Source organism: Crotalus tigris, unplaced genomic scaffold (genome assembly GCF_016545835.1).
Source record: "Crotalus tigris isolate CLP2741 ecotype Arizona unplaced genomic scaffold, ASM1654583v1 scf7180000024347.1601321, whole genome shotgun sequence".
Lineage (NCBI taxonomy): Eukaryota > Metazoa > Chordata > Lepidosauria > Squamata > Viperidae > Crotalus > Crotalus tigris.
This window is the reverse complement of record NW_024100516.1, coordinates 1,070,781-1,084,239: the sequence shown is the minus strand read 5'-3', so window position 1 is coordinate 1,084,239 and position 13,459 is coordinate 1,070,781. Positions and strand designations below refer to the sequence as shown.

Genomic DNA, 13,459 nt, shown 5'->3' with positions numbered 1-13,459 from the left:
GCCTACCTGGCTAGGGGAGTATAGCTTTGTTACCACCAGCCAATAGAATTATTTTTTGGGAGGGTTTTATTACACTTGGTGTTCTGATACATTTGTTGTTTTTGCTGCTAAACCAGGAGTCCCCAACCCCTGGGCCGCGGCCCACTAGCAAGCCATGGCCTGTTCCAAACCAGGAGGTGGGAGAGATGGGCAAGCGAGTGGAGCTTTGTGCGCGAGCTCAAGTGCCTGCCGCTCACACGAGTGTAGCATCGTGCTCAAGCGCATGTTCCATGTCTGAGATGTTATAGGTTCTCCTGCATGAGCAGGGGCTGGACTAGAAGATCTCCAAGGTCACTTCCAGCTCTATTCTACCCTCCATCTTTGCACGCTCTATTCACGTGAGTGGAGGGACCGTGCGCTCGCCACTTGCACAAATGGAGTTGTGCGTGCGCTCCTGCCACAAACACGCCTCCCTTGTGCTAATCTGTTCTCAAGGTTTGACTTTTCAGCCAGCCAGTATCTCTATCTGGTTTTCTTTGATTTTAGGACAGGAACGTGAGAAGAAAATTACTTGTTTGGAAGATTCCACTAAACAGCTGAATTCCGTGCAGCATTTAAACAAAGGCGGATCCCACCTGACGGCTGACTTAAATGCAAAAGGTATGCTTTAAATAAAGTTCCTGGTAATACCTGTGGGCCATTTTTCGTTTCCAGTTCATCATTAAAACTGAATTCAGTCACATACTCACACTGGGATGAAACTCATTAAGATTTTGAATTGGGAGAAAGAGGGACTCCCTGAGCAGGGGATTGGATTAGATGACCTCCAAGGTCCCTTCCAACTTAATTATTATTATTATTATAAATGCTCTTTTGAAGATTGATGTCCCAGGGAAGGAATATTTTTTACCCTTCTGTTGCATATTAATCATACAGTTTTGACTTCAAAACAAAGAATTATAATTCTTTTAGCCGGAAAGGAAATATTTCTGTTACTTTTAATCTAGATTAACAAATGTGGAGCAATAATCATTCTCACTTCTGGTTTACTAATGTAAGAGGGTGAGTCTGTTTCTCAGTAAGCACTGCACATGCTTTTACAATGAGAAAATTTATTGCGTTATATTCTGGTTTCTGCTTTGAAAAATGTAAAAGCTGCTTCTGATGATGCACAGCAACCTGGAGAAAACAATCAAAGTTGTTAAAGAGGATGTAAAGGGATGCAAGTCTGGGTTTTCCAAGGAGACAACAATAAAGAGGGAAAACTCAAAAGAAATAAAATTAATTTCAATGTTTCATACATTTCCAAAGTCTGCAAAGTTCTTGTTTCCTCAATCTTGCCTAATTTCACAGGGCTTGACATTCTCCACAGCAAAAATATTTATTTGTTTGGTTTGGTTTTTATTCCACCTGTATTACTTTCTCAAGGTGGCAGAAAAGGCATTATACCCTTTCTTCCTCCTGTTTCCCCAACAATAACCCTGTAAGGTGGGTTGGGTTGAAAGAGAGGGACTGGCCCAAAGTCACCAGCCAACTTTCATGCCTAAAGTGGGATTAGAACTCACAGTCTCCTGGTGATTGGCCCAAAGTCACCCAGCTAGAATATGTGCTTTTCGGATATTCCGATATAGGGAATCAAAGCAGATCACGAAGAGGTTACCATTATGCCAGGGAAAACCGCTGTTAAGTAATAGTCTAATTTAGAAATCAAAAGGTCCAGGATCAGCTTGGATTACTGCAACATACTCTACATGGGGCTATCCTTGAAGACCACCAGGAAGCTAAACTGGTCCAGAATGCAGCCATGCAAAGATAGACATTCCTCACTTTTTTCCTATAACATCTCTGCTCTACAAGCTGCATGGATTACTAGTGGGATTCCAGATGTGATCTTCATTTATTTTAACCCAAGTATATCCGGGTGTCCAAACTTAACAACTCTGAGAAATACTACTACTACTACTAATAATAATAATAATAATAATAATAATAATAAAATTGGAAGTTCCAGTGTCGGAGCATTCACAGCTTCTGGAGGCAGGTTGTTCCACTGGTTAATTGTTCTCACTGTCAGGAAATTTCTCCTTAGTTCTAGGTTGCTTCTCTCCTTGATGAGTTTCCATCCGTTGCTTCTTGTCCTGCCTTCAGGCGCTTTGGAGAATAGCTTGACTCCCTCTTCTTTGGGGCAGCCCCTGAGATATTGGAAGATTGCTATCATGTCCCCCCTCGTCCTTCTCTTCGTTAAACTAAATGTACCCAATTCCAGCAGCCGTTCCTTATATGTTTTAGCCTCCAGTCCCCTGATCATCTTTGTTGCTCTTCTCTGTACCCTTTCTAGAGTCTCCACATCTTTTTTACATCGTGCAGTATTCCAAGTGTGGCCTTACCAAGGCCTTGTAAAGTGGTATTAACACTTCAAGTGATCTTGATTCCATCCATCCGTTAATGCAGCCTAGCACTGGGTTGGCTTTTTTGGCAGCTGCAGCACACGGCTGGCTCCTATTTAAAGGGTTGTCTACTAGGACTCCGAGATCCCTCTCACAGTTACTACTATTGAGCAAGGTACTCCCTATACTATACCTGGAGTCCACATGGGGAATTCTGGGAGTTGAAGCCCACAAGTCTTAAAGTTGCTAAATTCTTTGACCCCTGATATATTTGGATTAAACGTAATGAAGACCACACCTGGAATTACGATTAATTGACTATGTGCCATCACGTTGGTGTCCTCTCTTAGCAGATAGACCTTCTCCAGGATGATGTGTCCCTCTGCTGGCTCCTCGAGTCTCTTAACAGTGCATCCGTCACTGCTGTAATCAAGTCCATCTTCTTGCCAATTTCCCTTTGTCTTCTCCAGAGAACCCGGCCCAGGGTAATCATTCGATGTGATCATTTTAGTCTGGTCATTTGTACCTCCAGCAAAAACACTTGAGCCTTGCTTTGTTTGAGGATCCGTTTCTTTGCTTTTAGCTTTCCGTAGTAACCACAGAAGTCCTCTCCCACACCAAAGTTCAAAAGGGTCAAGGCTCCATTACCCATCCCTACAACATCGAGAACAATTTACAGGTGGTCCTCGGCTAACAAGCCCGATTGAGCTCAAATTGCTAAGCAAGACCCTTCTTAAGTGAATTCTGCCCCATTTTATGACCTTTCTCGCCAGTTTGTTAAGGGAATCACTGAAGTTGATAAACTGGTAATAGTAGTAAAGTTGGAAGGGACCTTGGAGGTCTTCTAGTCCAACCCCCTGCTCAGGCAGGAAACCCTACACCATTTCGGACAAATGGCTGTCCAGTCTCTTCTTAAAAACTTCCAGCGTTGGAGCATTTACTGCTTCTGGAGGTAACACGGTTGTTAAGTGAATCTGACTTCCCCATTGTCAGAAGGTCATAAGAGGGGATCGCAAGACCCCGGGTCATTCCAAACGTCATAAATGTTATCTGAATTTTGATCACATGACCCTCAGGTTGCTGCAGTGGTTGTGTGAAAACCAGTCATAAGTCATTTTTTTTCAGTTCCGTTGTAACGTTAAACGGTCACTGAACAAAAGGCTGCCTGTATTCAGACCTTCAATTATTTCTGAGAAGCAGCCACAAAAGCTGCAGACCCACATGAACCTGGGTAACTGGGCTTTCCACACCGCGTTTACGGACTCTGTGTTCTGTTTCAGGAGAAAGCAGTGCCAAGGTGTCTGATGTCTTCCGCCAACGTCCGTTCAGCACCACCAAGGAGAATGACAAACAGACATATCTGTCAGCTTATTTAAATGACCTCAAGACGTCCCTGGACAAAGCCAGCTATAATACCTTTAGGTCCACACTCCTCAACTACAAGAAGACAGATGACTACGACTCGTTGTTACCTGTGGTGGTAGGCCTCACTACGGAAAAGCCAGAGAACTTTCACCTTCTCCAGAGTAAGTGCCTCTCCAGCTGTTTTGAGAGCAAAGCTGAACTATGTCCATACATTTATTTATTTATTTATTTATGAGACTTATATACCGCTTGAAGTGCAAGCACTCTCTAAGCAGTGTACACCAGTAAGCAATGGATATATATATATATATTTACATTGCCCCCAACAATCTGGGTCCTCATTTGACCTACCCCGGAAGGATGGAAGGCTGAGTCAATCATGAGCCGGTGAGATTTGAACCGCTGACCTGCTGGACACAGTCAGCTAAAGTGGCCTGCAGGACTGCACTCTAACTGCTGCGCCACCTACCTTGTTAGGTCAAGGGCATCATGGTTCATGTGATGGGAGGAATAGGACATATTGCCTTCCCCAAGGAATTGGGCTAAATTCTGGTGGCAAAACAGATCTGAAACTAATTAATTGTAGAAGTCCAAATATTTCTATACAGAAATAGCAGCTCAGAGAAATCCTCTGAAGTGGTCGGTCCTTCTACCCTAAGCAAACATCAATCGTGATTGGATTATTTAATCAGGAGTGGTCAACCTTGACTGGTGGAGTTCAACTCCCAGAATTCCCCAGCCATACTCTCTTAAAGCCACAAGTCTTAAAGTTGCCCAGGTTGAACACTCGCGATTTAGTCGTCCTGATGCAGACTTGGAATCACCTTCTCCTCAGATTAGGATAGCCCTGATCCTGCTTGCCATTCAGAAGGCCTGAAAACCAGGCAGATTAGGATGGCCCAAGTGTGTGAAAGGCCCCATTTCCTGGTTATGTTGACACTGATGCATTATAACAGTGATGGCGAACCTTTTAGAGACCGAGTGCCCAAACTGCAACCCAAAACCCACTTATGTATTGCTGGGTGGGTGTGGCCCACTTGGCAGGTGCAGCTACAGTGGGCGTGGCAGACTGGGTGGGCGTGGCCACGGGATGGGTGTGGCTGCAGTAGTCATGGCAGACTGGGTGTGGGTGGGGTGGGCATGGCCACCTCGATGTTGCTTATGGAGAGGGACACCTGTGGGAGCCGGGCAGGGCAAGGTTAGGGGAGATCCAGGGGGTCTCTGGCGGGTGGGATGGTGGGCTCCCCAATGGCCCCTCCAGGCTGGCTGGCCTTAGGCCAGTGATGGTGAACTTTTAGAGACCACGTGTGCTGGGGTGATGGCGTGTGCTCACAGAGAGGGCTCTGTGTGCCGCCTCTGGCACGCGTGCCATAGGTTCGCCACCACTGCATTATAATATCTTTTGTATTTAATTTCTTTTTTTGTATTGTGTTTTAACCAATTTGTTTTTATGATGGTTTGTCACCCAGAGTTACTGTTTTGAGATGGGTGGCTACAAGGAAGGAAGGAAGGAAGGAAGGAAGACTATGGGGTCATTGGTGCCCTCTGAGGGTTGTTTTCTTGCAGACATTTTGCTACCTAACTAAGTAACATCATCAGGGCTGGAAGGGATTTGGGTTTGATCTCCTTTTTGTTACCAGTGGCTTGCTCTGTCAGTGTTGGTGGGAGTGCCCAAACTGCAACCCAAAACCCACTTATGTATTGCTGGGTGGGTGTGGCCCACTTGGCGGGTGCAGCTACAGTGGGCGTGGCAGACTGGGTGGGCGTGGCCATGGGATGGGTGTGGCTGCAGTAGTCATGGCAGACTGGGTGTGGGTGGGGTGGGCGTGGCCACCTCGATGTTGCTTATGGAGAGGGACACCTGTGGGAGCCTTCATTGTTGTTGTTGTTAATTGCGAAGTCGTGTCCGACCCATCGCAACCCCATGGACAATGTTCCTCTAGGTCTTCCTGTCCTCTATCATCTTCTGGAGTCCATTGAAGCTCACGCCTACTGCTTCAGTGACTCCATCCAGCCACCTCCTTCTCTGTCGTCCCCTTCTTGTATTGCCCTCAATCTTTCCCAGCATTAGGCCCTTCTCCAGTGAGTCCTTCCTTCTCATCATTCCTTCATTAGGCTATGATTTACTGTTAACTGGTTTGTCTGAATTGTTAGTTCTTTGATTGTTGTTTATGGTTTGATTGTTGGCCTAGTATTAATCTTGACAGTAACTCTGGGTGACAAACCATCATAAAAACAATTATTAAATTGGTTAATTTCTGCTTATCTGGATGTCGATTGCCGGTGAGGAAGTGTTTGGGTCTTGAGTGAATTAGTTCATGAATTCCAGTATTCTCTCACTCAGCTGTGAAAAGTGTGCCTCAGCTCTCTTACTTTTGTCTGGCATCGCTTTGGCATTAGAAATTGTTCCCGTTCGGCACAGGTAGTCTTCGACTTACAATCACAATTGAGCCCAATTTTTTTGTTCCTAAGTGAAACATATGTTAAGTGAGGGACTTCTGGTCCTGCGCGGTAGTGACTGGTCGCGGGCTTGCAAGCCGCCGCATCCCTGGAGCTAACTTTTGTCTTGCCTGGAGACCCTAATGGGTCGTCCAAGCCCATCATATATGTAACTGTGATTTATCAAAATAATAAGAACTGTATTATTTCATGGCTTGCAAAGAAGGCATTTTGGGGAAAAGGGGAAATCATCTAAATCAGGGGTTCTCAACCTTGGCAACTTTAAGACTTGTGGACTCCAACTCCCAGAATTCCTCAGCCAGCTTTGCTTTGCTGGCTGAGGAATTCTGGGAGTTGAAGTCCACAAGTCTTAAAGTTGCCAAGGTTGAGAACCCCTGATCTAAATGTACTATGTGGATTATGGACTATAGAAACCAATTGTTAATGGTTTTTCTTTACAAATGTAAACCCAGCAAACACACTGTTTGCCAACTATTAAGTGATTTATGTTTTTTTTTCTTAAAAAAATCAATAAAATATATGGGGGGAAAAGAAACACATGTTAAAGGAGTTTTGCCCCATTTTACAACCTTTCTTGCCACATCGTTAAGTGAGTCACTGCAGTTGTTAAGTGAATCTGGCTTTCCTGTTGACTTTACTTTGCCAGAAGATCGTGAAAGGGGATCGTGTGACCCCGGGATGCTGGAAACATCGTAAATAGGAACCAGTTACCAAGTATCTGAATTTTGATCTTGTGATCGTGGGGATGCTGCCTGGTCGTAACTGTGAGAAATGGTCATAAGTCACTTTTTTCAGTGATGTTGTAATTTCGAACGGTCACTAAATGAATTGACGTAAGTCAAGGACTACCTGTATTGAAGAAAGGTTCTTTTTCCTCTGCGAAGCCTGTCAAGCATCATAAAAAGGAATATGACAGGTTCCATCTTCATAAAGATACGCTAGCAATTATTATAGTTAAAGACCAGAACGAGTCAACAAATTTTATGAACTTGTGAAGTTAGTAGATTTTCATAGTATGTACACAAAGAGGGATCTGTTTTTTGTCTTTCTGTACACTCTTGCATTCCTCTGCAGTATATCAGATGTGAAAAATATCCTCCCTCATCATCCCTAATTTCCTGTTTCTGCATTATCCCTTTCTTTGAATTTAAAATGAAATGGCTTTGGTAAGGCTGTTTCGAAATTGCATAAATAAAGTTGTTTTTCCCTCAAATTCCCCTAAAGTGATGGGATATGGTCCTGTAATTTGGAAATAGGGTGTAGATGATTATGATAATCATGATAAGGAGGTTGGTGGTAATGATGACGGTGTTATCCTTTCAATCATGTCTGATTCCTGGCAGTTCTGTGGGCCAGGTCTCCCCACATCATCCGATCTTGCATTGTTTCTTTGAAATGTTTTATGCTCTGGCTGGTGTCAGCTTTAAAGTTTTCCAGCCACCATGTTCTTTGGTGACCTAGTTTCCTTTAACCGCTAATTCTTCTAAACATAATTGCTTTGTCTAATGGATTTTCCCGCATGACATAACCAAAATAAGCGAGGCCGGAGGATATGGATATAACAACATTACATAAGCCTCAAAAAAGGCCTTTCAGTTTCACAAATAAGATCTAGGGATCAGCACAACAGACTGTGGGATGGAGTTCTCACTCCCTAAGTCATTAATCTGTGAGTTCTTTTATTTCTGTGCCAGAAAAATTAATTTCCTGCCTCTCACAGAGATCTCTCCTCGTTTTAACCGAAAAAGCCAGTTTGGTCTAATGCAATGGTTCTCAACCTTTCTAATGCCGTGACCCCATAATACAGTTCCCCATATTGTGGTGACCCCCAAGTGGGTGTGGCCACCAATAAGAGGGAGTAGGACAGCTAAGGAAAAGGGAAAAAAATGGCGGACAGCATGGTTTGGCGACCCCCGTGAAATGGTCGTTTGACCCCAAATGGGGTCCCGACCCACAGGTTGAGAACCACTGGTCTAATGGTTAAAGCTAGAAACTGGGAGAGTGAGTTCTAGTCCCTCCTTAGCCATGAAATCCATCAGGGTAACTTTGGGCCAATCATCAGGAGACTGCGAATTCTAGGCATGAAAGCCAGTTGGGTGACTTTGGGCCAGTCACCAGGAGATGGTGAGTTCTAATCACGCCTTAGGCTTGAAAGCTGGCTAAGTGACTTTGGGCCAATTACTCTGTCTCTATTCAACTCACTTCATGGGGTGGTTTTTGTGGGGGAAATAGAAGGTGGAAGGTGTACTAGATATGTTTGTCACCTTGTTGTTGTTAGTTAGTTGTGAAGTCGTGTCCGACCCATCGTGACTACATGGACAACGTTCCTCCAGGTCTTCCTGTCCTCTACCATCTTCTGGAGTCCATTGAAGCTCACACCTACTGCTTCAGTGACTCCCTCCAGCCCCTTCATTCTCTGTCGTCCCCTTCTTCTATTGCCCTCCATCTTTCCCAGAATCAGGCCCTTCTCCAGGGAGTCCTTCCTTCTCATTAGGTGGCCAAAGTCCTTGAGTTTCCACTTCAGATCTGGCCTTCTAAAGAGCAGTCAAGGTTGATCTCCTCTAGGACTGACCGGTTGGATCGCCTTGCCGTCCAGGGGACTCGCAGGAGTCTTCTCCAGCACCGTAGCTCAAAGGCCTCCATTCTTTGGCGCTCGGCCTTTCTTACGGTCCAACTTTCACAGCCATACATTGCAACTGGGAAAACCATGGCCTGGACTATATGCACTTTTGTTGGCAGGGTGACGTCTTTGCTTTTTAGAATGCTGTCTAGATTTGTCATAGCTTTCCTCCCCAGGAGCCAGCGTCTTTTAATTTCTTGGCTGCAATCCGCAGGAAAACCCCATGGACAGTACCAAAAGACTCAATTATGGTCGCAAGTAAAGGACTATCTGTACTGTTTTCAGACTGTCTTCTTATCAGAAGCAAAAGAATGTGGTCGACCAGAGCAGAGATAACACGAGAGCCTCTCCTGAAGAAAAAGTCAACACACCTTGCATACATGTTGATATTATTATTATTATAATAATAATAGTAGTAGTAGTAAAGTTGGAAGGGACCTTGGAGGTCATCTAGTCCAACCCCCTGCTCGGGCAGGAAACCCTACCTGTTCGAAAGAGGACCTTAAGTGAAGCAACCTGTGTCACAAAAGGCCCCAAAGTCTTTGGAATCCTCTCAGGCGATGATTGCTGAAAGCTAAGAGCACTTTTCACCACAGTTTCAAGAGAGGAAATGGATAAACCCTGCGACGTAAGCGCTAAAATAGATGTCTCGATGTATTATTTATTTATTAAGAAAAAATATATATATAGCCGCCCAACTCATTCACAGTGACGCCAAGTGGCTCACAGAAATAAAACCCTAAGACAAAATCCAATGAACTCCCACCCACCTAGGCAACCCCAGTGACAACAATCAAATCAAATTTGATGATGTCCGTTATCAGTCATGACAAGAAGCAACGGAGGGAAACTCATCAAGGAGAGAAGCAACCTGGAACTGAGGAGAAATTTCCTGACAGTTAGAATTATTAATCAGTGGAACTCCCTGCCTCCAGAAGCTGTGGGTGCTCCAACACTGGAAGCTTTTAAGAAGAAACTGGACGGCCATTTTTCCGAAATGGTGTAGGGGTTTCTGCTTGATCAGGGGGTTGGACTAGAAGACCTCCAAGGTCCCTTCCAGCTCTATTATTCTGTTACTCTATATCTGTCTGGGGTCGCCAGCCCCATTAGCAAAACCATTTCTTTGGGGCCTTATCAAGGTAGGGCCAATCTTATTTCTGCATGATTGCTTTTCCACAGGGAGAGAGCTGTCATGGACAAGGTTCTTCTTGATGGCACAAGATGGACCTCCTTAGGAAAGGTAATCATCATCATAATAGTAAAGTTGGAAGGAACCTTGGAGGTCATCCAGTCCAACCCCCTTCTCAGGCAGGAAACCCTATACCATTTCAGACAAATGGCTGTCCAGTCTCTTCTTAAAAATTTCAAGTGTTGGAGCATTCACCACTTCTGGAGGCAGGTAGTTCCACTGATTAATTGTTCTCCCTGTCAGGAAGTTTCTCCTTAGTTCCAGGTTGCTTCTCTCCTTGATGAGTTTCCATCAGTTGCTTCTTGTCCTGCCTTTAGGCGCTTTGGAGAATAGCTTGACTTCCTCTTCTTTGTGGCAGCCCCTGAGATACTGGAACTCTGCTATCATGTCCCCCCTCGTCCTTCTCTTCGTTAAACTAGACCAGCAGTTCTCAACCTATGGGTCGCGACCCCATTTGGGGTCGATCGACCATTTTACGGGGGTCGTGAAACAACGCGATCCGCCATTTTCCCCCCCAGGGGGCGGCGCCGCGCATGCGTGCCACGCATGGGAACGGCGCCGCACATGCGCGCCGCGCATGGGGGCAGCACGTTCGTGTGATGGGGTCGCCGTCACACGAAGATTGAGAATTGCTGAACTAGACATACCCAATTCCAGCAACCGTTCCTTGTATGTTTTAGCCTCCAGTCCCCTGATCATCTTTGTTGCTCTTCTCTGCACTCTTTCTAGAGTCTCAGCATCTTTTTTACATCATGGTGACCAAAGTGTGGCCTTACAAGGCCTTGTAAAGTGGTATTAACACTTCATGTGATCTTGATTCTATCCCTCTGTTAATGCAGCCTAGCACTGTGTTGGCCTTTTTGGCAGCTGCAGCACACGGCTGGCTCCTATTTAAGGGATTGTCCACTAGGACTCCCAGATCCCTCTCTCAGTTACTACTCTTGAGCAAGGTGCCACCTGTGCTGTACTTGTGCATTTGGTTTTTCTTGCCTAAATGTAGAACCTTGCTTTTTTCACCATTGAATTGACTTTATAACAGGCCTATGAACAGAACCTTTAAAATGTTGTATTTCCCCCTCCCCATATATTAAGACTGTATGGAAGAGGAAGCCTACCTACCCTGAACAGAAATCCACATTTCAACTCAAAAGGAAAGCAAATGGTTTTTTTTTTCCCCAGTGCACTCCAGTGGAAGAGTTGAAGCCAGAATCCCTCACCAATGTTTTATGTCAATAAACAGTCTGTACTTGGCCATCCTGAAAGTACAGGAAGAAATAGTGCTTTTAACTTAAAAATTTTTTTAAAAAAGTGAAGATGATGTCAGCATTTTGTCTGCAGTTATCATCTGCAAGACGTGTAGCTTTGTTTGTTTAGTGGTCTGTAAATTACAGGGGATGAAGGTTTTCAGGAAGGAAAAGTCACAGAACTGCATCACTAGAAGTCAGAGACAATTTTTAGACTCTCACCGGGAGTAACCATGTATGCGCCATGGTTTCCGACAGATGAATCCCTTCAAAAGAACTTCTTCTGTTTGTAAACTTACCGTTTAAGAGGCACAACAGAAAAAGGGGAGATGCTGGATGTCAGTTCCCCTGAAAACTCTTCAAGATGAAGGGATAGAATTAGAATGGTGGGCATACCTTCAATGACAGGCGAGATATTGGAAAGACAAAAAAGAATTAGGCATAAAAATAGAATTAATAGGGTTGGATAAAATACTATTAGGTACTGAGGATAAAATGATTAAAAAGTTATATCATTATCTGTTAGATCAGGCAGTGTACGAAGAACAGGTAAAAGAAACCATGTTAACGTGGAGCAGGGACTTTGATCTCAACTTTGATCTGCATATCTGACAAGAACTACGGGCACGAAATAGGAAGTTCACCTTGGCCACATCCTGCAAAGAAAACCTTTACAAAATGTTTTATAGATGGCACTTCCCACCCGCAAGACTAGCTAAAATGGGCCCAAACATTTCCCCTATGTGCTGGAAATGTAATTTGGCAAGAGGGTCATATTATCACATGTGGTGGGAGTGCCCGAAAGCCCGTGACGTTTGGAACAAGGTTAAAAAATGGCTAGAAGAAATTCTAATGGCAGAGGTAGAGCTAAAACCAGAATTCCTCTTACTAGGTATTACCACGCAGAAATACGATAAAGGGGTACTTTATTTAATGTTACATATTTTCACGGCTGCCAGACTGGCTTACGCACAAAACTGGAGAAACAAAGAAATAGAATAGAAGAAGAGATTCTATATAAAATCTTATCGTGTGCTGATATGGATAGGTTTACTATGGAATTAAAGGACAAGACAGAAACGGACTATTTTGAAATCTGGGACAAATTTTATTGCTGGTATGAGTCAAGGAGAACCGCTCGGGCTTTAAGTTAGTGTTCAGATTGTGATATACAAAACTGTATGCTAGTATATAGAGAAACAAATTTGAGACTGTATTATATAGGAAAATATGTATACATAGAGATTAGGAATTACCGTATATTCCGGCATATAGGGCGACCTGGCATATAAGATGACCCCCGACTTTGACGCCGAGTCACAAGACAATCGACGCCGAGTCGCATGCCTAGAAAGTCATCTTATACACTGGAAACTACCGGTATTTCCGGCGTATAAGACGATCAACGCCGAGTCGCATGCCTAGAAAGTCGTCTTATACGCCGGAAACTACTGGTATTTCCGGTGTATAAGACGATTGACGCCGAGTCGCATGCCTAGAAAGTCGTCTTATACGCCGGAAACTACCGGTATTTCCGGCGTATAAGACGATCAACGCCGAGTCGCATGCCTAGAAAGTCGTCTTATATGCCGGAAACTACGTTATTTCTGGTGTATAAGATGATTGACACAGAGTCGCATGCCTAGAAAGTCATCTTATACACCGGAAACTACCGGGATTTCCGGCGTATAAGACGATCAGCGCCGAGCCGCATGCCTAGAAAGTTGTCTTATACGCCGGAAACTATGTTATTTCCGGCATATAAGATGATCGACGCCGAGTCGCATGCTAGAAAGTCGTCTTATACATCGGAAACTACCATTATTTCCGGCGTATAAGACGACTCAGCGTATAAGACGACCCCCGAGTTCGGCGCCTGTTTCAACGCTCTCAAAAGTCATCTTATACCCTGGAATATACGGTATATGTATGACAAGGAACAAATTGTTAGGATTATATATACCGGAACAACACGTTATATCCTTTTTTGTTTTAGCTGTTTTATTAATAATTTTTAAAAAAAAAAAAAAGAAGAAAAAAAGAAAAAGGGAGGTGCTAATTGTTAATGCTGTGTTTGGCACCTTCTCTGAAAAAAACCACTGGGCAGGGTGTGATGTGAGCTGCCATTCCTCCCTTCCCTCTTTCTCTTGCACTTCAATGGTTGCTCAAATCGCTGTTATAGGAGAAGCAAAGTCTGACAAAGCTGAAGGTGACT

General features: G+C 44.2%; 1 protein-coding gene across 3 annotated transcripts in view; it reads left to right on the top strand.

The window, feature by feature from the left end:
• RTEL1 (regulator of telomere elongation helicase 1) overlaps positions 1 to 13,459 on the top strand; it is a 156,453-nt gene that overhangs the window by 124,398 nt on the left and 18,596 nt on the right. For all 3 annotated transcript variants that reach the window (XM_039326933.1, XM_039326932.1, XM_039326931.1), the window contains 2 exons: positions 526 to 639; positions 3,647 to 3,892. In XM_039326933.1, the coding sequence (XP_039182867.1) occupies positions 526 to 639; positions 3,647 to 3,892 (360 nt within the window). The remainder of the gene's footprint in view (positions 1 to 525; positions 640 to 3,646; positions 3,893 to 13,459) is intronic.